Source organism: Bufo bufo, chromosome 4 (assembly GCF_905171765.1).
Source record: "Bufo bufo chromosome 4, aBufBuf1.1, whole genome shotgun sequence".
NCBI lineage: Eukaryota > Metazoa > Chordata > Amphibia > Anura > Bufonidae > Bufo > Bufo bufo.
Window position 1 is genome coordinate 598,193,968 of NC_053392.1, and position 27,975 is coordinate 598,221,942.

A 27,975-nucleotide genomic window follows, 5' to 3' on the forward strand; every position below is an offset into this window, starting at 1 on the left:
TCCACAATATAATTAATAATCATGATCCATACAGCAGGCATAGCTGAAAATTTTAAATGTTAGTGTATTATAGTGTTTTTTTTTATTTATAGGAATAATAAATGTTACGTTTTAGTTTGAAACTATCACACAAGTCAGCCAAGAGACAACTATTGGTCTTAATGACCATTTGAAAAATAAATATTTAAATTGTGTCTCAACACGGTGTGAAGGGTCACCCAAATAGTGGAAGGAGTGGTAATGGCACTCCGGGTCATTACAGATAAGGTGAGATATTTATTTATTTTTATCCAAAAGGCCATATGTGCATATGAGTGTATTACCATGTTTAATGGCTGTTAGACGGGTGCACTTCAGTCAAAGGCAGTTAAAAATGGTCTCATTGATTGATAGGCTAAATGGGGTTTTAACCTATTGATCCGTGACAAATTAATTCGGAACAAATCAAATTTCTTGTTGAACTTTGACCAAGCTGCAGAATACATTTTTCAAAAGTTTGCTCATCTCTAGTTATCACATTCTGAACAATAAAATCACTTCTTTCCAGTGTGAATTCTTTGATGTACAGTAAGATATGATTTCCGTGGGAAAGATTTCCCACATTCTAAACAAGAAAATGGCTTCTCCCCTGTATGAATTCTCTGATGTCTAACAAGATGTGATTTAGAGTTAAAATGTTTATCACATTCTGAACATGAAAATGGCCTCTCCTCTGTATGAATTCTCTGATGTCTAACAAGAGATGATTTATTAGTAAAACATTTCCCACATTCTAAACAAGAAAATAGCTTCTCCCCTGTGTGAATTCTCTGATGTGCAACTAGAATTGATTTATTTATAAAAGATTTCCCACATTCTAAACAAGAAAAAGGCTTCTCCCCTGTGTGAATTCTCTGATGTGCAACTAGATTTGATTTATTTATGAAAGATTTCCCACATTCTAAACAAGAAAATGGCTTCTCCCCTGTGTGAATTCTCTGATGTCTAACAAGAGTTGATTTATCAGTAAAACATTTCCCACATTCTAAACAAGAAAATAGCTTCTCCCCTGTGTGAATTCTCTGATGTATAGTAAGATATGATTTCTGTGAGAAAGATTTCCCACATTCTAAACAAGAAAATAGCTTCTCCCCTGTGTGATATCTCTGATGTATAGTAAGATATGATTTGCGTGAGAAAGATTTCCCACATTCTAAACAAGAAAATGGCTTCTCCCCTGTGTGAATTTTCTGATGTGCAACTAGATTTGATTTATCTATGAAAGATTCCCCACATTTTAAACAAGAAAATGGCTTCTCCCCTGTGTGAATTCTCTGATGTCTAACAAGAGTAGATTTATCACTAAAACATTTCCCACATTCTAAACAAGAAAATAGCTTCTCCCCTGTGTGATATCTCTGATGTACAGTTAGATATGATTTGCGTGTGAAAGATTTCCCACATTCTAAACAAGAAAATAGCTTCTCCCCTGTGTGAATTCTCTGATGTATAGTAAGATATGATTTCTGTGAGAAAGATTTCCCACATTCTAAACAAGAAAATAGCTTCTCCCCTGTGTGATATCTCTGATGTATAGTAAGATATGATTTGCGTGAGAAAGATTTCCCACATTCTAAACAAGAAAATGGCTTCTCCCCTGTGTGAATTTTCTGATGTGCAACTAGATTTGATTTATCTATGAAAGATTCCCCACATTTTAAACAAGAAAATGGCTTCTCCCCTGTGTGAATTCTCTGATGTCTAACAAGAGTAGATTTATCACTAAAACATTTCCCACATTCTAAACAAGAAAATAGCTTCTCCCCTGTGTGAATTCTCTGATGTATAGTAAGATATGATTTCTGTGAGAAAGATTTCCCACATTCTAAACAAGAAAATAGCTTCTCCCCTGTGTGAATTCTCTGATGTATAGTAAGATATGATTTCTGTGAGAAAGATTTCCCACATTCTAAACAAGAAATTGGCTTCTCCCCTGTATGAATTCTCTGATGTCTAACAAGATGTGATTTAGAGTTAAAATGTTTATCACATTCTGAACAGGAAAATGGCTTCTCCCCTGTGCGAATTCTGTGATGTACAACTAGATTTGATTTCTTTATGAAAGATTTCTCACATTCTAAACAACAAAATGGCTTCTCCCCTGTGTGAATTCTCTGATGGTTAAGATCTGATTTCTGCTGAAAACATTTCCCACATTCTGAACATGAAAGAACATTTTCCCTTGTGTGACTTCTTTGATGATGAACACTTCTTCTGTGGCTTTTATTTTGCTTAACAGTCTGTGATGAATCAGAAGATTGAAATCCATCCAAAGGATCAGATAATAGACCTTTGCTGCGAACGGCTGAGGGTACATCTGAGATAATGGCATGCTCTTCATGTGTATCTGCTGTAACACGACAATCATCTGTTCTAAAATCTGATATCACGTGTTTTTCTGAGCTCCTGGTACAGTCATCTGCCAATAAATCTGACTTTTAGAATTTTTAAATAATAGAACCTTAAAACTATATATATTTACAACAGTTCTATATAAAGAAAATCCATACAAATTACAAGTCATGGAGCGAAATTCAAATATCAACTATGGTGTGACGAATACCATACATCGTGCCCGCTTAACGTTGCCTACGTCGAGGCCCGAGAATCGGTATGGTCACGAGTTACCAAAAACACGACGTTGCGCCCTCCAGAGGAGCAGGTAAGGTCAGCGTGGTACAGTTTACACATACACCTCCTGTCCATGCGGGCACAGAGAGGCAACAAGCTGAGAGAGCCTTTTCACTGCTGCAATGAAAACAGAGCTGTCTCCGCCCAGGTATCTGCCACCAGCTCTCGTTTGATATAAGCCCGGTCCGCTAACGGAATTATACAGGGTGAGAAACCAACCAGCGGTAGCTTATAACTAGGCCAAAACACGGACGTGGGGATTCGCGATCGAGATACAAGATAGCACAAGATTAAATTATATATTTAATCACCGTAAGGGCACACTAGAAATAAAATATACACAGGTAATATATACAGTGGTCTGAGGTTACAGATACAAGTTATATGGGTACAACAGGGTTAAGCAAAGTAAAAGTCAGTTACCGGGTAGATGAAAGTTCCTTTGGGTCATAAGGGTGGAATAGACCTTGGCTGCAGTCATGTGGGGGCTGTGAGGTCAGCTGGTTCCTGGTCTCTCCAAACACATTGGCACGATGTGACCCCCTTCAGAAAAGAGACCGCCCTCTGGCTTGCATGGGCTTATGACCTGTAGCCAGCCGCTCCCCTCCCCGCCTATGGTTAGGGTCCACCCCTCCTTCTCTGGTGCTAGGAGCAAATGACCAATAGGGCTCATAGCCCCAGACCAGAATGTCTCAGGAAGATGGTTCCGGGCCCAATTGATCCGTCTGGGCTCCGGCTACAACTAGAGTCCAAACATGGTACCGGTATTTGGTTTCTGTGGGGAGATATAGATATCTCCTTTCCCTGGCATGCCCCCATCCAACAAAGCCCATGGGCACGTACATCGTGGCCACCGGGACACAAATATGTATCCGGTTTGCGCCTGCAATGGCCGGGCGATTCATAATTCCTTATGAAATGTAGGTGCCAACATGTCTGGAAGGTATCCTTGATCCTGACAAGGCCTGATACCTCCTGCTGGGGGTTTTTCCTGCAGGATTTAACTTGCCTCCAAACTGGTTGATTGAGGTGTGACCTTCTCCACCTGGGGCCTCCTTGAAGCCCGGACCCCTGGGGCTTTCTTCCTTGCCAGCTGACAATCAGATGGCTGGGGGGTGGGAACTTATTTTGCATGTACACTGATGAACATGCCAAAAGGTGAATCAAATGACAATCAGGGCTGGGGCTTTGAAGCAGGGCCCTCCTGTGGAGTTCACTACCTCTGCTATCTGTCAGCAAATGGGGGTGTGAGGACATGGCTGACAAATATTAATCCATATTCCTCACATATGAAAAAACTGATACCAATCTGACAGTAGTTAAGTAGCCTGGACCAATAGATGATGATGTTAGGTCACCAGGCTGGTCACTTGTATTTTCTTGTGCTGAAGCCAGCATCTTCATAGGTTCACAGGGGATCTGTGAGTCAGTGCTATAAGCTGGTGTCCGTCTCACACACTGACCGCTAACTGCACTTAAGCACAAAACAAACCAGAAATTGAAGCTGAAAGCCCACCTTCTATATGTCTCACAGATGTAGTAAATATATTATTGCTCATATACCACATACATATAAAGAATACCGGCATGTACTGTACATATAATGGTCTGTTCATATCACATTTATGGGCTCTAACATATACACCCAGGAGGTATACATTGCATTGATGTGTATGACAGATACCATACAGTGACATTTAACTTTTTTTTTTACTAGATATAGTTGTATGGAAAACTGATGTATAGAAGCCAGATGGAGACCAAAAGCCTCTGGACACATTTACCTTTTATGTTGGCAGTTTTTCCAAAGTACAAACTAAACATATATTGCAACCATGATGTGATCCCAGCCAATATAATAAGATGGATTCACTCACACACATAAAGGTCCATCATTAAAGTATAACTGTCATATATATATTTTTTTTTAAGTATTGGATTGTGGTGATTAATATCTCCTTGGTGGCCCTATTTCAACTTTTCACTGTGTATTCAATTACCCCTTAATTCCACAGTTTTGTTCCCTGTACTGCCTACTTTTTTTTACCTGTGCTTAAAATAGGGTTGCTAGGCATGGTCCGTCTATCATAGACGGAGCACGCAGCGTGCAGGGTCACATTACTGACAGCCAGGGACTGTAGGTAAATGATTAAAGCCAGGTCCTCCCCAGCAGCTGATAACAGTGCCTGGGCTGTGTGCACTTCTCCCTGTCCCTGCGCTTGGCAGACGCTCCCTCACTCAGCAGAGTTGAAGCAGCGCAGACCAGGGAAGGGAGATCTGCCGTCTGCTCAGTGTATAAATGAAAGCAACATGTGGTAAGAGGACCCCTTTGTGCTGCAGGAGATTAACCCTTTAGGGTGGAGGGCTCTGGTTACTGACACTTTTGGGGGGCTATTGTTACTGGCTAGTGAGGGCAGGCGGGATTAGCCTCAGGGTGAGGGCAGTGGCGGCCATCTTAACTGAATAGTGAAATTGCAGTTTTATGCAGACTGGTTGGTAAGGGCTGAATCTTATTAAATATGGGGTAAGTCAGTCTAATAGTAACTGATTCTGGAATATCATGTTATTAGTAACTACATATATGAAAATTGAGGGTCTAAGTGTGACAGTTATCCTTTAAATTACACACATGTAAGTACATAGACACATACACAAATTACATGAATATACTGTACGCATGAGCACTATTCATACACATTACATGCTTCCACTGTTTGTGTGTGTGTATATATATATATATATATATATATATATATATATATATACACACACACACACTGCTCAAAAAAATAAAGGGAACACTTAAACAACACAATGTAACTCCAAGTCAATCACACTTCTGTGAAATCAAACTGTCCACTTAGGAAGCAACACTGAGTGACAATCAATTTCACATGCTGTTGTGCAAATGGGATAGACAACAGGTGGAAATTATAGGCAATTAGCAAGACACCCCCAATAAAGGAGTGGTTCTGCAGGTGGTGACCACAGACCACTTCTCAGTTCCTATGCTTCCTGGCTGATGTTTTGGTCACTTTTGAATGCTGGCGGTGCTTTCACTATAGTGGTAGCATGAGACGGAGTCTACAACCCACACAAGTGGCTCAGGTAGTGCAGCTTATCCAGGATGGCACATCAATGCGAGCTGTGGCAAGAAGGTCTGCTGTGTCTGTCAGCGTAGTGTCCAGAGCATGGAGGCGCTACCAGGAGACAGGCCAGTACATCAGGAGACGTGGAGGAGGCCGTAGGAGGGCAACAACCCAGCAGCAGGACCGCTACCTCCACCTTTGTGCAAGGAGGAACAGGAGGAGCACTGCCAGAGCCCTGCAAAATGACCTCCAGCAGGCCACAAATGTGCATGTGTCTGCTCAAACGGTCAGAAACAGACTCCATGAGGGTGATATGAGGGCCCGACGTCCACAGGTGGGGGTTGTGCTTACAGCCCAACACCGTGCAGGACGTTTGTCATTTGCCAGAAAACACCAAGATTGGCAAATTCGCCACTGGCGCCCTGTGCTCTTCACAGATGAAAGCAGGTTCACACTGAGCACATGTGACAGACGTGGCAGAGTCTGGAGACGCCGTGGAGAACGTTCTGCTGCCTGCAACATCCTCCAGCATGACCGGTTTGGCATTGGGTCAGTAATGGTGTGGGGTGGCATTTCTTTGGAGGACCGCACAGCCCTCCATGTGCTCGCCAGAGGTAGCCTGACTGCCATTAGGTACCGAGATGAGATCCTCAGACCCCTTGTGAGACCATATGCTGGTGCGGTTGGCCCTGGGTTCCTCCTAATGCAAGACAATGCTAGACCTCATGTGGCTGGAGTGTGTCAGCAGTTCCTGCAAGACGAAGGCATTGATGCTATTGACTGGCCCGCCCGTTCCCCAGACCTGAATCCAATTGAGCACATCTGGGACATCATGTCTCGCTCTATCCACCGTCACGTTGCACCACAGACTGTCCAGGAGTTGGCAGATGCTTTAGTCCAGGTCTGGGAGGAGATCCCTCAGGAGACCGTCCGCCACCTCATCAGGAGCATGCACAGGCGTTGTAGGGAGGTCATACAGGCACGTGGAGGCCAAACACACTACTGAGCCTCATTTTGACTTGTTTTAAGGACATTACATCAAAGTTGGATCAGCCTGTAGTGTGTTTTTCCACTTTAATTTTGAGGGTGACTCCAAATCCAGACCTCCATGGGTTAAAAAATTTGATTTCCATATTTTTTTTTTGTGTGATTTTGTTGTCAGCACATTCAACTATGTAAAGATCAAAGTATTTCAGAAGAATATTTAATTAATTCAGATCTAGGATGTGTTATTTTTGTGTTCCCTTTATGTTTTTGAGCAGTGTATATACACACACACACACACACACACCACATTGTGCACCTGCCCATAGCAATCTCCGTGCTGAGCTATGCACGAGGCACAGCTCAGAAAGGACAGTAATGGACAGTGTAAAAATCCTTTTCACCCTAATAGAGCTCTATTAGGGTGAATAGTAGAAGGGATCACAAGATACCACGTTCTAGTCCCCTAAGGGGAAGGGGGGGAAATAATAGTTGTTGTTTTTTCTTATTAAAAAAGTGAGAAAAAAAATGTGAAAAAAAAATATACACCAAAATGTTAAAAGTTTAAATCACTCCCCTTTCCCAATTTTACATATAAAAATATACAAAGAAAAAAATAATAAACATTAGGTATCGCCGCATCCGAAAATGTCTGAACTATTAAAATATAAAATAAATTGCTTGAATAACAGTGATCAAAAAGTCGTACATACCACAAAAATGGTACCAATAAAAACTACAGGCCCTCATACAGTTCTGTAGACCAAAATATAACAAAAGTTAAAGCTGTCAGAATATGGCGATGCAAAGAAAATTTAATAAAAAAAAAGTTTGGTATTGCCACAATCATATTGAGCCGCAGAATAAGGACGTCAGGTCATTTTTAGTGCACAGGGAACGCCGTGATGTCAAAACCCCCAAAACCTTGGAGGAATTCTGTTTTCCTTTTCAATTTCACCCCACAAAATAATTTTTTTCCCATCTGCCAATACAACACATAGGTGGCATTAAAAAAAAGAAATGTATCTTGTCCCGCAAAAAATAGGCTATGTGAATGGAAAAATAAAAAAGTTATGGCTATTGAAACATAGGGAGAAAAAAATTCAAAATGCAAAAATAAAAATAGGGCCGGTCTTTAAAGGGTTAATAAAGTGTGGTAAGAATAGTACAGTAACAAAAGTCATCATGATTCAATCAGTGTACAAACTATACAGACATATATCATTGTCCATAATTCAGTGAAATTCAGATCTTGATCTTGTCATCTCAATATATGGGTAAATTGTATGATTAGTGGTAATTCATAAAGTGCATCTGTGCTGATGAATAAACACAATCATGTACATGGCTCCCCCTGCCCCGGACTCCATGTGGATCTATCACGCTGCTGCCGTCCCTGTATTTTCACTGCGCATGCGCCACCACAATGTGTACACATCACAGTGTGAGCTGCATATACAGATAGAGAATAACATGAAAGATGGCCGCCTGCATTCTAATAGTTACTGCGCATGTGAATTGCCATTACAGTTTGCGCCTGCGCTTCTTTCATAAGAAACATGGAGCTTAAAGGATAACTGTCACATTTAGACCAAAATTAAAATTTTCAGATATGTAGTTACTAATAACAGGATATTCCCGAATCAATAAACATTAGACTTACCCCATATTTAATAAGATTCAGCCCTTAGCAACCAGTCTGCACAAAACTACAATCTCACTCTCTTGTTAAGATGGCCGCCGATGCCTTCACCCTGAGACTAAGCCAGCCTGCCCTCACTACCCACAATGCATTCAGCTCCTCTCATGAACGAGCTTTTGCACCTCAACCAATCGGAGCCCTCCCCACTTAAACACGCCCCCCTCCTCCTTCCATCACATACACTCCGATCTGAGGTTATATTCTAACCCGGAGGCGTTCCCATGGTTATGGGGACGCACCTCTGACAGGGCGCTGCCATCCGCGGCACCCGAGGGGTTAATTGCGCAACTGCAGCTCCAGAGGTCGGGTTCCTTCTACAATGTTTACATTGGTGGGCAGTGCGCCCCCCCTCCTCTCAGAATTAAAGGGACACTGACAGGCCGTTGGAGCATATAAAGGGACATATATTCTTCTATTGGTCTTAATATGCTTAATTAAACTATACCATTATCACCTCTCGCTGCCTTTCCTTTACTCATAAAAAGTGTTTTTATCAATATGCAAATTACCTTACTTTGTGCCCAAGGGGCTGTCCCTCATTCAGTGCTGTGCCCAGCCGTGCCCCAACTGCCATCTCCTAGTGCCGCCCACCTCATTAGTATTCACTGCACTGGGCGGCTTTTTTTTCTCCCGACGCAGTGAAATCCCGCGCATGCCCAGTACTATCTTACTGGCATCAGCCTCATCTTGTCGCTCCGTGCCTGCGCCGGATAAGGTCCCCGACACCCTCCAGCTCCAGTAGAAGATAGTACAGGGCATGCGCAGGATTTCACTGCGTCGGGAGAAAAAAAAGCCGCCCAGTGCAGTGAATACTAATGAGTTGGGCGGCACTAGGAGACGGCGTCATGGGCACAAAGTAAGGTAATTTGCATATTGATAAAAACACTTTTTATAAGTAAAGGAAAGGCAGCGAGGGGTGATAATGGTATAGTTTAATTAAGCATATTAAGACCAATAGAAGCATATATGTCCCTTTATATGCTCCAACGGCCTGTCAGTGTCCCTTTAACCCCTTAAAGAGGACCTTTCACTACTGTAGAAACTAAAAACTAACTAGATCAGTGGGCAGAGCGGCGCCCAGGGGTCCCCCTGCACTTACTAGTAAGTCTGGGCGCCGCTCCGTTCGCCCGGTATAGGCTCCGGTGTCTGCGCTCCCTCTGACTGATTTCTTGTATGAGGCGTGTCCCTTGCTGCAGCGCTGGCCAATCGCAGCGAACAGCTATAGCCTGGCACCTTAAGGACTTGGCCATTTTTGCAAATCTGACCAGTGTCACTTTAAGTGGTGATAACTTTAAAACGCTTTGACTTATCCAGGCCATTCTGAGATTGTTTTTTCGTCACATATTGTACTTCATGACACTGGTAAAATGAAGTAAAAAAATATATTATTTTTTCCCATAAAAAAATACCCAATTTACCCAAAATTTGGAAAAATTTGCAAATTTCAAAGTTTCAGTTTCTCTACTTCTGTAATACATAGTAATACCCCCAAAAATTGTGATGACTTTACATTCCCCATATGTCTACTTCATGTTTGAATTATTTTGGGAATGATATTTTCTTTTTTGGGGATGTTACAAGGCTTAGAAGTTTAGAAGCAAATCTTAAAATTTTTCAGAAATTTACAAATACCCAATTTTTAGGGACCACTACAGCTCTGAAGTCACTTTGCGAGGCTTACATAATAGAAACCACCCAAAAATGACCCCATTCTATAAACTACACCCCTCAAGGTATTCAAAACTGGATTTTACAAACTTCGTTAACCCTTTAGGTGTTGCACAAGAGTTATTGGCAAATGGGGATGAAATTTGAGAATTTAATTTTTTTGCCTAATTTTCCATTTTAAAAAATAGAGATACAATTTCAAAATTTCACTTTTTTGGCAGATTTTCCATTTTAATATTTTTTTTCCAGTTACAAAGCAAGGGTTAACAGCCAAACAAAACTCATTATTTATGGCCCTGATTCTGTAGTTTACAGAAACAACCCATATGTGGTCGTAAACTGCTGTACGGGCACACGGCAGGGCGCAGAAGGAATGGAATGCCATATGGTTTTTGGAAGGCAGATTTTGCTGGACTGTTTTTTTTGACACCATGTACCATTTGAAGCCTCCCTGATGCACCCCTAGAGTAGAAACTCCAAAAAAGTGACCCCATTTTAGAAACTACGGGATAGGGTGGCAGTTTTGTTGGTACATATGATTTTTGGTTGCTCTATATTACACTTTTTGTGCGGTAAGGTAACAAGAAATAGCTTTTTTGGCACCGTTTTTTTTTTGTTATTTACAACATTTATCTGAAAGGTTAGATCATGTGGTAATTTTATAGAGCAGGTTGTCACGGACGCGGCGATACCCAATATGTATACAATTTTATTTATTTATGTAAGTTTCACACAAGGATTTCATTTTTAAAACAAAAAAAAGTTTTAGTGTCTCCATAGCCTAAGAGCCATAGTTTTTTCAGTTTTTGGGCGATTATCTTAAGTAGGGTCTCATTTTTTGCGGGATGAGATGACGGTTTGATTGGCACTATTTTGGGGTGCATATAACTTTTTGATCGCTTGCTATTACACTTTTTGTGACGTAAGATGACAAAAAATTGCTTTTTTACACCGTTTTTATTTTTATTTTTTACGGTGGTCACCTGAGGGGTTAGCTCATGTGATATTTTTATAGAACCGGTCGATACGGACGCGGCGATACCTAATATGTATACTTTTTTTTATTTATGTAAGTTTTACACAATGATTTCATTTTTTAAAACAAAAAAAGGGGTGGAAAAAAAGGGATATGGGGCATTCTGAAGTTTGATCCCCGCGGCCAGGGACCGCGGGGATCAGAATCAGCAAAAAGCGCAGCAAACCGCAAGTCTGAATTGACCTGCGGTTTGCTGCGATCGCCAATACGGGGGGGTCATATGACCCCCCCCCCCCCCGGCGTTGTGACAGGATGCCGGCATCCTGTCCGGCTTAACCCCCACAGCTCCGCAATCTCGATTTAAAGTTAGGACGTACCGGTACGCCCTGAGTCCTTAAGGGGTTAATACTGGGGAGGGGGGGGGGGTGAACTGCCCACCAATGTAAACATTGTAGAAGGCACCCGACCTCTGACAGGGAGCTGCCGTCCGCGCAATTAACCCCTCGGGTGCCGCGGATGGAAGCGCCCTGTCAGAGGTGCGTCGCCGTCACCAGGGGAACGCCTCGGGTTTAGAATATACCATCGGATTTTAGTTTTCACGATCTAACAGATCGTGGAAACTCAGATCCGATGGTATATTCTAACCCCCAGGCAAGCGTCCTCGTCACCATGGGAACGCCTGGGGGTTAGAATATACCATTGGGTCTCGGGCAGGACTCGGCTGTACAGCGCTCTCACTTCTGGGAACTATCCTATAGGGCATACATAGGGATACCTCCCTATCTTACGCTGGGTTCACACCTGAGCGTTTTACAGCGCATTCCTACGCGCTGTAAAACGCTCAGCAGGCAAGAACCAATGATTCCCTATGGGAATGGTTCTCACCTGAGCGTTTTACAGCGCATACGAATGCGCTGTAAAACGCCCTACGCCCCAAGAAGTACAGGAGCTTCTTTGGGATGTAGTGTCGCGCGTTCCCGTACATAGACTTCCGGGAACGCGCGACAATGGGCGTTCGCTTGCACAGGAGCCGCATATGTGAGACGCCCGTAGAATCGCGCATACAGAGCGCTCCATGCAGTATGCTCATGTGTGAACCCAGCGTTAGGGTAAGGTATCCGGACAGGGCCGCCCCTTGCGGGGTAGGAACTCTGTATAGACAGGCAGGTGAACATCAGCAATGCCCCTCTCCCCATCCAGGGCTTACTAGGGATATTGGTTCCCTGCACCAGTTTACATCTTCAAACAACCTACGAGCACATCTAATCACCGGCCCAGACGCTGTATTTTTTCCACCACGCTAGGCTGATCCCTATCAGGGTGCGTCGGAATGGTAAGACTGTTCCATACTTTTTAAGCCATACCTCAATCATCTGTTTGTGGCGCTTATTTTCTTAAAAGGTCTAATAGTAAAAGATTTTAAGCTCCCTCATATCCTGTAGTGTTCTCTAAATTGTTAGTGGGAGGGCTCCCATTTAAACATCCACTACCCTACACATGGTTTCAACCAAGTAAACTACATCAGCGCGCCTGCGCATAGCTTCAGTAAGCGCTGAAACATATAAACAAGGGACATAATGTTACTTAATGGTGGCCATGATAATTGCCAAATTATTAAATACTCCACCAAGGGGAAGAAACCCAGGGTTCCCAGACATTTCCGCCTTGTGTAGGTAGAAAACAAAAATTACTCCTACCGGTAATTGTTTTTCTTCAAAACCATGACAGCACCCGTGTGACTATGTCCTCCAGGAAAGGAAACCTGAAGAGATAAAATGGTTCAAACCCCCCACTACACCTCAGTGATTATAATAACAATACCTCCAGAGGCGTGCCAACCACCAAAGAATAGGCTTGAAATAAGAAAAGAGACAATATCTGCCCAATTGGCAAATTTCCCCCTTTTTTAAAAAAAGATTAAATTAAGTTAAGGGTCGGAAATTTTCAGGGAGCTGGTGCTGTCATGGGTTTCAAGAAAAACAAATTACTGGTAAGAGTCATTTTTGTTTTCCCCTCACCCATGACAGCACCCATGCCAGAATAAACTATAAGTTGATATTTTAGGGAAGGGGGAATACAACCTGTAGTACTTTCCTCCCGAAGGCTGAATCTGAATTTAGATGCATCATATAGTGTCTAAAAAAGGTATGAGGAGAACTCCAAGTGGCTGCTCTTATTGAATATGCTCCAACCCCAGTTGGGGGAGACAAGTTAAAAAAAGAATAGGGAAGGGAAATGCCATTTTTGACCCAGCTAGCAATGGCACTAGTAGAAGCCTTGTGACCCTTTAAACTACCATGGAATTGTATTATTAGCTTTTCATCTATTCTCCAGGATGCTGTGGAATGAGCTCCCCAACCCCAAGGACTGGGGTCCGTGGTAATATGAAAGACCATGGGCCTCCAGCAGACAGATTATTTGGTATTGTCCACCATAACAGGGAACACCTGGCCTTTGAAGAAAGGTGGAATTTTCGGTCCAAAGAGTAAGGGGAGCCGTCCCAGGATCTCAGAATATCCGCCTGCAGCTCTCTGGAGTGAATCTGTGCATATGTTACTACTGGAATAGTGGACGTCATATGACCCAACATTGGTTCTCTAAAAGTACACAGGTAGGAGTGAAAAATTTACAAAATCTGGTCCCTGATTGATTCCCTCTTTATGAGGGGAAGGAAATTCTTTTGTTGGCAGGAGTCCAACTGGATTCCTAAAAACACACAAATATGTGAGGGAACAAGGTTTAAATTTTCCCAATTTATTTTCCAACCCAAATCTCCTAAGGTGGAACATAGAAGATCTATCTCTCTCTCCAACCCTTCCTTTGAATGGGAAATCAACAAAATCGTCTAGATAAGGTACTAAAAGGTACACCTCTTAGTCTTACAAAGGCCGCTATCTATGCTACCACCTTTGTAAAAAGAAAATGCAAATGTGATCGCACACTACATCCAGCACTCTGCCCTCCATGCTGGATGAGACATTGGTTTATATTTTGGCCAAAGCATAGTAAGCCACTCACCGCGTCAAGGTCGTCTCAATTGAGTGGTCCCTAACTCTTGTCCCTACCTATTCATGGGCCATGACAGCCACATAAAATCCAGGGAATGCAGGTCAGCATGCAAGCCAAGTACACTTTGCTTGTAACCCCGTCCGGTGCCATTACAGCTTTCATCGGATCCAGGGATGCAAGTACCAACATGCATGCTGAACCCACCATATACTTCTCCTGGAGCCAGATGGCTAATGGTAGGTTCTATATAAGCAGACTCAGTTTTATACTGACTTTAAAACCAGCCTCCAGGACAGATTAACTGGTCAGGTGTGCATGACTCAAAGGAGATCGCCACGCCTCCAATATATGCTACAAAGAATAAAAAAAGGGGGTTGAGTCCGCACAACCTGCCTGCAGGTGCAGATCACTATGGCGAAATACATATACAAACAGAAAATGCAAATGTGATCGCACACTACATCCAGCACTCTGCCCTCCATGCTGGATGAGACATTGGTTTATATTTTGGCCAAAGCATAGTAAGCCACTCACCGCGTCAAGGTCGTCTCAATTGAGTGGTCCCTAACTCTTGTTCCTACCTATTCATGGGCCATGAGTCTGCTTATATAGAACCTACCATTAGCCATCTGGCTCCAGGAGAAGTATATGGTGGGTTCAGCATGCATGTTGGTACTTGCATCCCTGGATCCGATGAAAGCTGTAATGGCACCGGACGGGGTAACAAGCAAAGTGTACTTGGCTTGCATGCTGACCTGCATTCCCTGGATTTTATGTGGCTGTCATGGCCCATGAATAGGTAGGAACAAGAGTTAGGGACCACTCAATTGAGACGACCTTGACGCGGTGAGTGGCTTACTATGCTTTGGCCAAAATATAAACCAATGTCTCATCCAGCATGGAGGGCAGAGTGCTGGATGTAGTGTGCGATCACATTTGCATTTTCTGTTTGTATATGTATTTCGCCATAGTGATCTGCACCTGCAGGCAGGTTGTGCGGACTCAACCCCCTATTTTTTTCTTTGTAGCATATATTGGAGGCGTGGCGATCTCCTTTGAGTCATGCACACCTGACCAGTTAATCTGTCCTGGAGGCTGGTTTTAAAGTCAGTATAAAACTGAGTCTGCTTATATAGAACCTACCATTAGCCATCTGGCTCCAGGAGAAGTATATGGTGGGTTCAGCATGCATGTTGGTACTTGCATCCCTGGATCCGATGAAAGCTGTAATGGCACTGGACGGGGTTACAAGCAAAGTGTACTTGGCTTGCATGCTGACCTGCATTCCCTGGATTTTATGTGGCTGTCATGGCCCATGAATAGGTAGGAACAAGAGTTAGGGACCACTCAATTGAGACGACCTTGACGCGGTGAGTGGCTTACTATGCTTTGGCCAAAATATAAACCAATGTCTCATCCAGCATGGAGGGCAGAGTGCTGGATGTAGTGTGCGATCACATTTGCATTTTCTGTTTGTATATGTATTTCGCCATAGTGATCTGCACCTGCAGGCAGGTTGTGCGGACTCAACCCCCTATTTTTCACCTTTGTAAAAAGTCTTGGAGCCTGAGATATGCCAAAGGGGAGCGCCCTGTACTGAAGATGTAACAACTTTCCTCTTATCCAAACTGCTGTTCTCAAGAATTTCTGGTACGAGGCATAAATCGGAATGTGGTAATAAGCGTCTTCCAGATCCAAGCTCGCCATCCAACAATTATGGAAGACTAAATTTGTCGTTGACTTTATTTTATACGGAATTTCTTGTAAGTTAGGGATCTGTTTAGTCTCTTCAGATGTAGTATTACTCTGAACGATCCATTTGGCTTTCTTACTAAGAAAAGAGGGGAATAGAAACCCCTCCCTACTTCTCTTTTGGGAATCGGGCAACCACCCCTTTTCTTAATGGAGCCATAACTTCCGATTCTAAAGTATCTATTTTTTGGAGATCCGTGAAGCATATTGTTTGAACAAAAAAGTTGAGTGGACGAGAAAGAAATTCTATCAGATACTCATGTTTTATAACCTCTAGAATCCATCTGTTCTGGGAAATGGACCCCCAGCGACAACTGTGACAACCATCCTCCCACCTGACTCCTGGCATCATTGCTGTTTGTCCTTAGGTCTACTTTCTTGGGGCTTGAACAAAAAAAAGCTAGATCTTTTAGGAAATCCCTCTCTTGTATCACCCTGCCTTTCCCTTTATTTTCTGAAATTGGACTGGGGTTTACAAAAAAGGTAGGCTTCTGGGGAACTGGGAACCCCTTCTTTTTATCAGAAGCTCTTTCCAGAATATCATCTAACCAAGGGCCAAAAAGCAGAGAACCGACACAGGGGACTACACAAAGTCTAGCCTTAAAGCCCTGGTCTCCTTTCCACGACTTTAACCAGATAGTGCGTCTGGCAGCATTCGACACGGCCGAAAAATGCACTGCATCAGTGGATGCATCTGCTAGGACAACCGCTTTAAGGAAGGTAGGAAGAGAAGAAAGTAATTCTTATCTAGGATTCTTGTCCTTAATATGAGACTCAAGCTGATCTAACCATAACCTTAAAGACCTAGAGCCCCAGGAGGCGGCAAAAGCAGGCCTAAAACTAGTGGATGCTGATTCCCATGTTCTTTTAAAATAAATGTCAGCTTTTTTATCCAACGAATCTCCCAGGCATCCCAGATCTTCGAATGGAAGTGCAGATTTTTTGGCTATCTTAGCAACTGGTGCATCCACTGTGGGGGCCCTATCCCATACCTCAGATACAAATTCTTAAAAAGGGATACTTTCTCTTGACTGTAGTTGGTATAAGAAATTTCCTATCAGGATTTTTCCACTGTTATAATAAGAGCTTCTATATTTTTATGCACTGAAAATACTCTATGATGTTTAGGACCCAGTCCCTCAAAAACTTTTTGTTTTAGGCTGTTTTACATCCTCTAACTCAGCGGTCCCCAACCGCCGGGCCGCGGCCCAGGACCGGGCCGTGGAGGATTGTTAGCCGGGCCGCGGCGATCAGGGCAGTCTTTAACTCTGTACTAATGAAGCGCTTCCATTATGGAAGCGCTTCATTAGTACAGAAGGACCAGGGAGCGGTGAAGGATCTGTACTCACCGCTTCCTGGTCCTCGGCTCGGCTATCGGCTCTGCATGGCTGTGCACAGCGTGAGGTCTCTCTGTGACCTCACGCTGTGCGCCGCTATACACAGCCAGCCGACAGCAGAATGAAGAGGATCGCGATGGTGACCAGGAGCAGGAGAGGTAAGTGTTTTTTTTTATTTTATTTTATTTGCACTGGGGGCTGATGGCTGACCTGGGGGACATGGGGCTGACATGAGGGACATGGGGCTGACATAAAGGGGCTAATGGGGGGCTTATGGCTGACATGAGGGGCTAATATACAGCAATTGTGGCGAAAAAAGATAGGAAGGCGCTCATAGGGTAATAGGTTCAGTAATAAGTATATAAAATCAAGATATCAGAAATAGTGCTCACCTTGTGGTGTTGTGCATACGTAGGCACAACACGCGTGAGGACAGGGGGTCGGTGCAGCCGGTATCTTCTCAGTCCTCGTAGGTGGAGTAGCCAAGTCTCCAGAGAAATGATATGTGTTGCATTAGAAAAAAAGATTTATTGTGCACTATGTTGGGCATTTTCATACGTATACAATATTATCTAATGACATTATAATCAAAATGAATGCTCATCTCATTGCCTTTAAGAATAAGATTCAGCCTGAACCAAAGTTTTGTTATGTGGCTGAAAAAGCCAAGATGAGTTCATGGCAAGTTCAGTTTATATATAATAATAATAATAATAATAATTGGGAACATAAATGGACATTGTATTTAAAAAGTTAGTGCTGAAGATATGAGGCCATCTGTTAAGGAGTAAGTCAACTCCCTAAAACATGGAGGGAACAAGGTTACTTGATAAGGATTCATGTCTTTATCGCACACCTGCTGTATGAGCTTCAATTTATATATTCATAATTATATATATATATATATATATATATATATATATCTCTGCATGGTATATTTAGTTTACAACATATGTTAATCAATAATTCATATAATGTGTTATCTATGTGTAACAATGTATCGATTTATATATATGTCATACTATGTATTTACCATTTAGAAGGTATTGTAGAAGGTACAGAAACAACTCGGTAAGTTTAAGTTAATTGGATTTCAAAACAATAGTTATTCATGGGAGTACATAAATGAAATCTACAAGTTCCGATGCCCAGCATCAAAGCCGCTACATAAAATTTTCATCAAGTCAACCCATATTTCAAAAAGATAGGAGAAGCCAGTCAACTCCAACAAATCCGGGATATAGGTAATGAAAAGTGTAAGGAAAAGACCTTCCTCAATGATTTATGGTAAGGAAAGGTCAACAAAGTTCATGTGAACATATTATTAGATATTTAATTTTAATGCTTAAAAAGTTGTGATGTTCACCTACAGTACCGCAGTGCCATCTGGAGGCAGATGGGCAACATTATATTATTTCATTATTTGTTCTAATACCATATTAGGAGTTGAGATAACGTCATGATGTTATTAGCATGCGAATACACCCACCTTACCTGATTGGGAATCCCTAATCTAAAGGGGATGATTCTTAGATAAGGGGGGGAATAATTATTCGTGTGCGGAGTAACATAGGGGCTAGCTAGCAAGAGAAAAAAAAGGGCTAGCAAGAAAAGAAAGAGGAGAAGTTGAGGTCTATCAAGATGGAAGCCATAATGAGATGCGCTATGATGGACCACCCAGCTTTCCTAGGAGCAGAAGTGAGATTCCTGCTAGGACTTGGTAAGAGACACAGAAAATGATATTTCATTTTATTAAGACTAATTTGATAGTGTGGGTGAAATTATACCATCTAGATTGGCGAATAAATAAATGATTAAATTAATTGATCATCTCCATATTGAGATGTAGTCTTAGGATATTGTGAGGCTTCATTCTACCTGCAGAAGAATCTAGACTCATAATCTAGCAAAGCATTATATGATTGCTTTTATATATATATATATATATATATATATATATATATATATTGATAGAACATTCTTCGCCAAGCTAAGTGATGGATTCCCACAAGGAAGATTTGTTTCAAATCCTTCCCATTTAAGATCCTAGATCCCTGTTATTTGTCTTAATAGTCTTACCAAAGTTATATGTGTGAAAATAGTCCAGGATGGGGGGAAGGATACAGTTATCTCTTCGAAGTTATATCCTTGGATGGATTTGCCCATGCCTGAAGCCATGTGATGTGTAGTTGGTTAGGGGGGGGGGCAGAATGTATTTAGCATTCTATATTGATGTCCAGGATTAGACATGCCCATCCTGATATCATGAGGTTTTCTCTGAACAGAAGTAATGTATATAACTTATGTTCCTACTTTGATATCCTAACCTAATAATAGCTTGGTTATAATGTGACAAGTTATTTCCACTCACATGTATTGTTAAGCTTGTAATGCTTTATATTAATGCTATATATATTCATTTGCATGTATCATTGTGTTTATTTACTTGTATATGTTTATAATCTTGTAACCAATAAATCTGCATATTTTTATAAAACTGTGTATTGTTGTATAATGCAGAACTACATTTTATCATTAACGTCATCTCACGTCAAAAAGAGCTTATTTATCTGAGGAAATAGTCGGACTCAGATGTGAATTGTATCAATTAGGTTGTCTACAATTCACCAGGTCATGATTTTAAGAATTTATGACAATTTTTATAAATTTAATTTTTTTTTATGGTTAATTATTTTTATGACCATAATTAATAATTCTTAACTGAATTATTACCCCCCGACAACTAGAGTAGTGCACCAATTGATACCTTCTGGCGCAAGGACACGACCTCAGTGGATAGGTAAAAGGGTATTTTATTGATAGGTGACAACGCGTTTCGGAGTCAATATACTCCTTTTTCAAGTCTAAGAAATCACAAATTTAGAAGGGGGGTATTTCGGTACAGAAGAGACATAAAATGTATTCACACAGTTATTAAATTAAAATAAAAAATATATAAAAAATAAAAAGAATTGGAACATAAAAAATCAGTGTATATGTACAAGTCAAAAAAGCACGAAAAACAAAACACTAAAATACGTGGTTGGGGAAAATTAAAAATGCCAACAGTTTCTGAGATATATCACAACTTTAGAGATATACCATAAATGGGGACGGGTAAAAAAAAAAAATATATGTATAAGAGGGGATATATGAAAAAACACATACACGCCTGAGGTGTACAAACGTATGTGTGAACACGCATAAAAAATGGAATCGCTGTCGGTAATATAAAATAAGCTAAATTGCCATAAATATGGTGATATATACCATACACAAATACCACAAGTATGGTGACTATACCACAACTAGTGGTCATCATAATATTGACATTGGCACTAATGGTAATAATAGTGTCGCCATATAACTTCACATATACACAGTCCTGGACTGCTTACTCTTGATTCTAGTTATGTAAAAGTTCATAAGTGTTCTGTATGGGGCTTAAACCAACATATGTATATAAATATATATACACATACACCTACATAAACACTTGGAAATGCGCTCACACATACACAGGCACATGATGAATGATAAATGCACATTGAAACTATATATTGGTAGAGGAATTTGATAGTGGCATGATGGAGACAATTGAATGAATGAAGATTTATCCCATTTTTAATTTTAAGGGGTGGTCTCATACTATTTAAGGTCAAATTCCTCTACCAATATATAGTTTCAATGTGCATTTATCATTCATCATGTGCCTGTGTATGTGTGAGCGCATTTCCAAGTGTTTATGTAGGTGTATGTGTATATATATTTATATACATATGTTGGTTTAAGCCCCATACAGAACACTTATGCACTTTTACATAACTAGAATCAAGAGTAAGCAGTCCAGGACTGTGTATATGTGAAGTTATATGGCGACACTATTATGTTGACTTGTACATATACACAGATTTTTTATGTTCCAATTCTTTTTATTTTTTATATATTTTTTATTTTAATTTAATAACTGTGTGAATACATTTTATGTCTCTTCTGTACCGAAATACCCCCCTTCTAAATTTGTGATTTCTTAGACTTGAAAAAGGAGTATATTGACTCCGAAACGCGTTGTCACCTATCAATAAAATACCCTTTTACCTATCCACTGAGGTCGTGTCTTTGCGCCAGAAGGTATCAATTGGTGCACTACTCTAGTGCACATTAAATCTTTTTTTCTAATGCATGAGGGGCTAATGGGGGGCTTATGGCTGACATGAGGGGCTAATGGGGGGCTTATGGCTGACATGAGGGGCTAATGGCTGACATGAGGGGCTAATGGCTGACATGAGGGGCTAATGGGGGGCTTATGGCTGACATGAGGGCTAATGGGGGGCTTATGGCTGACATGAGGGGCTAATGGGGGGCTTATGGCTGACATGAGGAGCTAATGGGGGGCTTATGGCTGACATGAGGAGCTAATGGGGGGCTTATGGCTGACATGAGGAGCTAATGGGGGGCTTATGGCTGACATGAGGGGCTAATGGGGGGCTTATGGCTGACATGAGGGGCTAATGGCTGACATGAGGGGCTAATGGGGGGCTTATGGCTGACATGAGGGCCTAATGGGGGGCTTATGACTGACATGAGGGGCTAATGGGGGCTTATGGCTGACATGAGGGGCTAATGGGGGCTTATGGCTGACATGAGGGGCTAATGGGGGCTTATGGCTGACATGAGGGGCTAATGGGGGGCTTATGGCTGACATGAGGGGCTAATGGGGGGCTTATGGCTGACATGAGGGGCTAATGGGGGGCTTATGGCTGACATGAGGGGCTAATAGGGGGCTTATGGCTGACATGAGGGGCTAATGGGGGGCTTATGGCTGACATGAGGGGCTAATGGGGGGCTTATGGCTGACATGAGGGGCTAATAGGGGGCTTATGGCTGACATGAGGGGCTAATGGTGTTGCATCAAAAGAAGTGACGTCATAACGCCGGAAGCTTACCGCCGCCCTTCCCCAAGTGCATGCTCACAATGCGCATTGGCTCCCAGCCGATATCTTTGAGAAGGGAGAAGCAAGAGCTTCCTAGGTACAGCCTATCTGGAGGACAGAAAACCTGAACTGAGGTGTGGTGGGGGGTGTGAACCATTTTCTCTCTTCCCTGTCCTGGATGGGAGGACCTAGTCGCATGGGTGATGTCATCGGTGAGGGAAAAAAAGTACTCGGGGCACCATCAAGTGTCACAATCCCTCTCCCCCCCCCCCCCCCCCCCCCACACACACAAAAGAAAGAGAAAAGGTACAAGAGCCGCTAACCATGATGATCTAAAGGGATATAAAGGCAAATGAATATCCCCTGGGAGAGGAGGCCCCCCCCAGATGAGTCAGAGGGACCCTCACTCCCAGTGAGGGGAAGAGGAATCCAGCGCACAGATCGGGTGTCATGGATCCTCACCCCAAATCTCGGGAATTCATCAGTCCACTGTTATCAACAAAATGGTGACCCCAATAGAGGAAAGGGGACAGCAGAGAAAGGACAGATGATCCCCCCCCCCCACCATGCCCATGAAAAGGAAGGGCAGAGGGAGGAGCAAGCACGATGTCCACCACCACTATCACCATCATATTATCAACTTAGAATACCAGATGCAGTCCTCTGTTGAGGTCCTCCACTAAACAAAGAAAAATAAAACTCAAACAGGCGGCCAAAAAATGAACAAAAATTACAAAATTGCATAATCCTGGAGACCAGAGATTGATGAAGCCGTCATGTCCACATTCAAGTAATTAGTATAATTCACATTCTTCCTTCCACCGTGTGTTATCGGGGTTCTAGACATAAATCCTACACCGGTGGTGTCCTGGGTTTCACACCCAATCAGGGAGGGGGAAATTGTGTAATGAATATTGCAGCCACCTATAGACTGCATCCAGTAGTAATTCTTCTCTGAATGTTGGTTTGCACGAAAATGTAACTTTTATTATTCTAGTGAAAATGGTTTATAACTGTTTCTATGCAAATAAAGGGGCGGCCATTATTAAAAATCCATTAAAGGGATCCTGTCACCAGAAGTGGCCTATGGAGCTCTTTACATGTCCCCACTGTACAAGCTGCCAACTTTCAGAAACTGGTTTTGTTGAATTTGAAAATCAGGTTGTTTGTAGGAAAAACCCACTTTTAAAAAGTACCTGATGTCAAACATGAGTCACTGGGACGTACCGCTGGATGAGGCGAGTAACAGAGTCCTCTCCTCTATCCTGCCCAGTTTGCTCTTGCAGACCTCCGCTGGCTTCCTGGTGTCAGCTCCTGGCAGTGAGAAATCTCACGCAGACACAGAAGACCTCGTTCCGGCACCAGGATCCTGACATGTGAAGCGTGCAGATATGTACACACACCGACTTCAAGCACTAACTGTGTTTGTGTAGTGCCCTAGAGCAGGGACATTTGCCTATATTCCCTATGCAAAGTTAAGTCCGTCAGACTTAAGGCACCTTACATGACAATAGACGGGTGAGCATCTATAAAACCCAGTGTCCTTATACTTAAAAGAAGCACCCTGGTTTACTGCAGACCCTGACTCTCTGGACTTATTTCCCATTGGGGTGCACCACGCCTTACCATACCTTCCGGAGAGCAGCAACAAGTGGTGACACCTTGATGGTGTCCGGGGGTCCCAGCGTAGCGTTGGGGCCACCCCAAACCTGGCCACTGCATTTGCCCAGGAGATGCTGGGACCACAGACAGCAAATGTCAAGATCCCTGCCAATGTCTTCTGCTGTGCGAGATTTCCCATTGCCAGAAGCCGACATCAAGAAGCCAGCAGAGCTCTGTGAGAGTAAGTTGGGGAGGATAGAGATGACGCTGTGTCTCGCCTCATCCAGCAGTACGCCCCAGTGACTACCGGAGCTATGTTTGATGACATCAGGTACATTTTAAAAGTGGATTTTTCCTACAAACAACCTGATTGTCAAATTTAACAAAACCTGTTTCTGAAAGCTGGCAGCTTGTACAGTGGGGACATGTAAATAGGTCAATAACACTCCAAAAGACATACTGATAGGAAACTTAGACTGCGAGCCCCATTGGGGACAGTGTGATCCTAATGTCTGTATAGCCCTGCTGAATATAGTAGCGCTATATAAATGTATAACATAAATACAATAAATAAAGAGGCCACTTCTGATGACAGGTTCACTTTAATGGATTTTTAATAATGGTCGCTCTGTATTTGCATTGAAACAGTTATAAAAAAAACTTTTATTATTCCAGTGAAAACCATCATGCAAACCAACATTCAGAGAAGAATTTATTTCTTTTTGAACTACTAGATACAGTCTATAGGTGGCTCTAATATTGATTACACAGTTTCCCCCCTCCCTGTTTGGGTGTGATACTAGGACACCACTGGGTTTACAATTTATGTCTAGAACCCGATAACACACGGTGTAAGGGAAATAGAGAACTGCTCCCCTATAAAACCTCTCTGCACATACAATAATCCTATATGTTGTCAGACCAGGACTGTGACTGTGTTCTCTGAGGTGTCAACAAGGGATCATTTAACAGCTGCCATGAGATATTTTGGGGCCCCATATACTGGGATTGGTCAGAGCCCCTGGGGAGAGTGGGGTATAGCATTGAAGTCTTCAGCAGGAAGGTGTGAGCAGAATGGCCGGCAAGCTGTCACTGACCACTGGGGACTTGTCCTCCTATGATTACTTCTTTAGGGCAGAACATTGTGAGATCTTTATGGTCAGACAGGCAGCGGCTACTGTTCATTGGTGGATCTTTATTTCAGCTCTTTTTATTTCGGCTCTACCATAAGGCTTTTCTTATTTCCAAAAATTCTGAAGTGTCAGTAAAGCCTCTAAGTACTACGGAAAGAGGGTTCATAGAAGTTAGAAGAATGGGTGATAACCCCAACCTTCTGATCAATACTGTGGGACACCTGGTATCGGTAACAATTGTGTGCTAATAAAGGAAAACCTGTCAGAAAGTACAATATGTGACCCCCAAACGGCCACCACTACCTGACTATACAATGAGTCATCAGTAGCCAGTGAAGGAGCAGAATCTGTGAGTCTTCTCTGCTTCATGTAGTGGTTACTACTCACCTGGGTGGTTATCGGTGGGAATGTCATCTATGATCTGCTCATCGCCCCTCACATATGTATCTTCAGCCGTAATATTGGTGAGATCTTTACCCAGATTTAAAAGCTGTGAAACAGAAATGGTAAAAGTCAGCAGACTGATGGAGAAGTCGTGTGGAATGTTTGATGTGACCAGAAAAGATCATTAATTGCAATGACAAAGTGATGAAATGACAGCAGAGTTATCTGCTATGGCAGCGGTCCATGCCTATAGCTCCTCTCCTTCCTGCTGGTGGGCACGCCTGCTTACTGGTTTACCTGCTCCATAGCTTTAGGGCTCCAGTGGTCCAGTCCCACAGACATCCCTCTCTCCCTTCCCAGTGGTCCCGGCTGCTGGAATAACGCTGTCCTCCCACACAAGCTGAGGCCTGCTTCCTGCCGATAATGACCTTCTCTGCCCATAGGTCATGTGTGCACACACTATCTCTGGCTCTTATAGGGCCGGCATGCACGCACTCTGATCTCTACAAGCCATGGAAAGGAGCCTGATCAGTAGGTTCTAGTATGCTAGTCTCATGCAAATCTTGCTTGCCTGTTCTGTGTACAGACTTCTGCCTGACTTCTAGATTGGACCCTTTGCTGTCTGACCTGTCCTGACCCTTGCCTGATCTCCGTTCTGATCCTGAGCTGCTTGCCCTGACAACGGACCATTTATCGGACTCCATGTATTCTGCCTTTCCTGACCCCGTGGGTCACCAGTCACTTGTACAGAAACTACTTCAAGTGCAGCAGCCTAGTGGTTCCCCTGCAACAAAGTCCAGATCCCTGTACAGGGGATAAAGTGGAGGGAAGGGGGTCACTTATCTAACACACTTTGGAGCAGAACCATGTCAAATCTGTTCAAGAGACACAGTGGATCTGCATGTGCCATGTTTCATTGTCTGACCCAAACATATCTGCAGGTCTCCTGTATATATGCATCTAGGTGGTTCCTTATTCCAACCAGCAGTCTCTACTGACCAGAAAACTGTGAGAAGATCCAGACGACATGTAAGGTCTATAGTTAGCTGTAATCCTGCCATCTCTACCTTTCTCATTATACAAGGATAAAACATATAATACTAGTTTATAAAACAAGACTGAACACAAGATCTTCACAGCACTTCTACAAATCATAGGGAACCTTTCATGAGACCTTATTTCCATCTATCTGATCATCATATGGAATGCTTTGATGTTCTTCCGAACCATCCTGTAGAAGAAGAGGACTGGGACATCTCTCATCCTGTAGAAGAAGAGGACTGGGACATCTCTCATCCTGTAGAAGAAGAGGACTGGGACATCTCTCATCCTGTAGAAGAAGAGGACTGGGACATCTCTCATCCTGTAGAAGAAGAGGACTGGGAGTTGTTCTCTCTTCTTTAACTGTAGGAAAAACATACGGTGACAATTAATTTCTTACATATAACTAGTGAGAGGATGTGTCTATTTAGTCATGTCTTTTACTTGGTGGCTGGTGATCATCCATCATGACGTTCTTGTACAGATCTTTGTGTCCTTCTAAATACTCAGACTCCTCCATGGAGAAATAGACGGCGACATCCTGACACCTTATAGGAACCTGACAACACAATGATACAGTCATCACCCAGATCCCTTTATAGCGTTACTGTATAATGTCCCAGCATTCCCAGCGATGTCACCTCTCCAGTCAGCAGCTCAATGATCTTGTTGGTGAGCTCTAGGACCTTCTCTCTGTTGACTTTCTCATGTATCGGGATGTGAGGTGTCGGCCTGGATATTGGGCTCAGGATTCCTCCCCGTCCTTCAGATACCGGGGCCTGACAATGCTCACTAGAGGTCTTCTTCACTACTGTGTATTCCTGGTTATGGAGAGAAGCAGTAATAAATATCACTCCATATATCTCCAGAGTCCCTCACCTCTCCAGTCATGTCCATCTGTTAGTAACATGGAGAAGATGATGTAATGTGACATCAGAATCTCTCACCTCTCCAGTAAGCCGGAGGAGGATCTCTAGGGTGAGATTTATTATACTCTCTGCCATCTTGTCCCCATCTCTATCCATCCTTGATGGGTCAATCAGGAGAATGATCTTATATAGGAGATATACGCTGAGCGGATCCTATATTGTAGGAACCTGAATGGAAAGAAGATGAACCGATGTAAAATCATAGAAAATCCCATGTAAAATACAATTACTGGAGATAAGAAGAGGAAACACTGGAGGAGATAATAACGTGTATCAAGGCAGTTCCTCCATGTTTCAGGTCAAAGCCTGTCACACCTTCATATTACCACTATAGTCAGTTACAGGTCACAGCGGTAATACCAGTATAAGGCTAATTTCACACTAGCGTTTTTTGCGGATCCGTCATGAACACTATTGAAAGTCAATGGGGGACGGATCCATTTTCTATTGTGTCAGGGAAAACGGATCCGTGCCAATTGACTTACATTGTGTGTCAGGACAGATCCGTCTTGCGCCGCACCACATTGCAGACAGAAAAGTGCTGCTTGCAGTGTTATTCTGTCCGCGATGGGAGAGCAACCAAACGGAACAGAAAGCATTTTGGTGACTCCGTTTCGTTCAGTTCAGTTTTGTCCCCATTGACAATGAATGGAGACAAAACTGAAGCGATTTCATCCTATGACGGATCTCAATAGCGGAACTGAAAACGCTGGTATGAAAGTAGCCTAAAGCTGTAATCTGGTAGATCACTTCATAGATCTAGAG

The 27,975-nt window shown here is 42.7% G+C and overlaps 1 protein-coding gene across 1 annotated transcript; it reads right to left on the minus strand.

Moving 5' to 3' along the window:
- Positions 1-240: 240 nt before the first annotated feature.
- On the minus strand, positions 241-26,378 carry LOC120999535 (oocyte zinc finger protein XlCOF6-like). Its single transcript, XM_040430482.1, has 3 exons — positions 25,538-26,378; positions 25,244-25,346; positions 241-2,458 (listed from the first exon to the last, which is right to left on the minus strand). Exons 1-3 carry the CDS (start codon positions 25,679-25,681, stop codon positions 534-536), a joined length of 2,172 nt encoding a protein of 723 aa, XP_040286416.1. The 5' UTR covers positions 25,682-26,378; the 3' UTR covers positions 241-533.
- Between the last annotated feature and the right edge of the window lie 1,597 nt (positions 26,379-27,975).

Excerpts from the sequence above, each read along its gene's own strand:
- LOC120999535 (XM_040430482.1), bottom strand. The coding sequence starts at position 25,681 with ATGGGCAGAGAAGGTCATTATCGGCAGGAAGCAGGCCTCAGCTTGTGT. Across the intron at positions 25,347-25,537 it reads GCCCTAAAGCTATGGAGCAG|CTTTTAAATCTGGGTAAAGA; the intron begins GTAAACCAGTAA and ends TCTGTTTCACAG. Across the intron at positions 2,459-25,243 it reads TCCCACCGATAACCACCCAG|ATGACTGTACCAGGAGCTCA; the intron begins GTGAGTAGTAAC and ends ATTTATTGGCAG.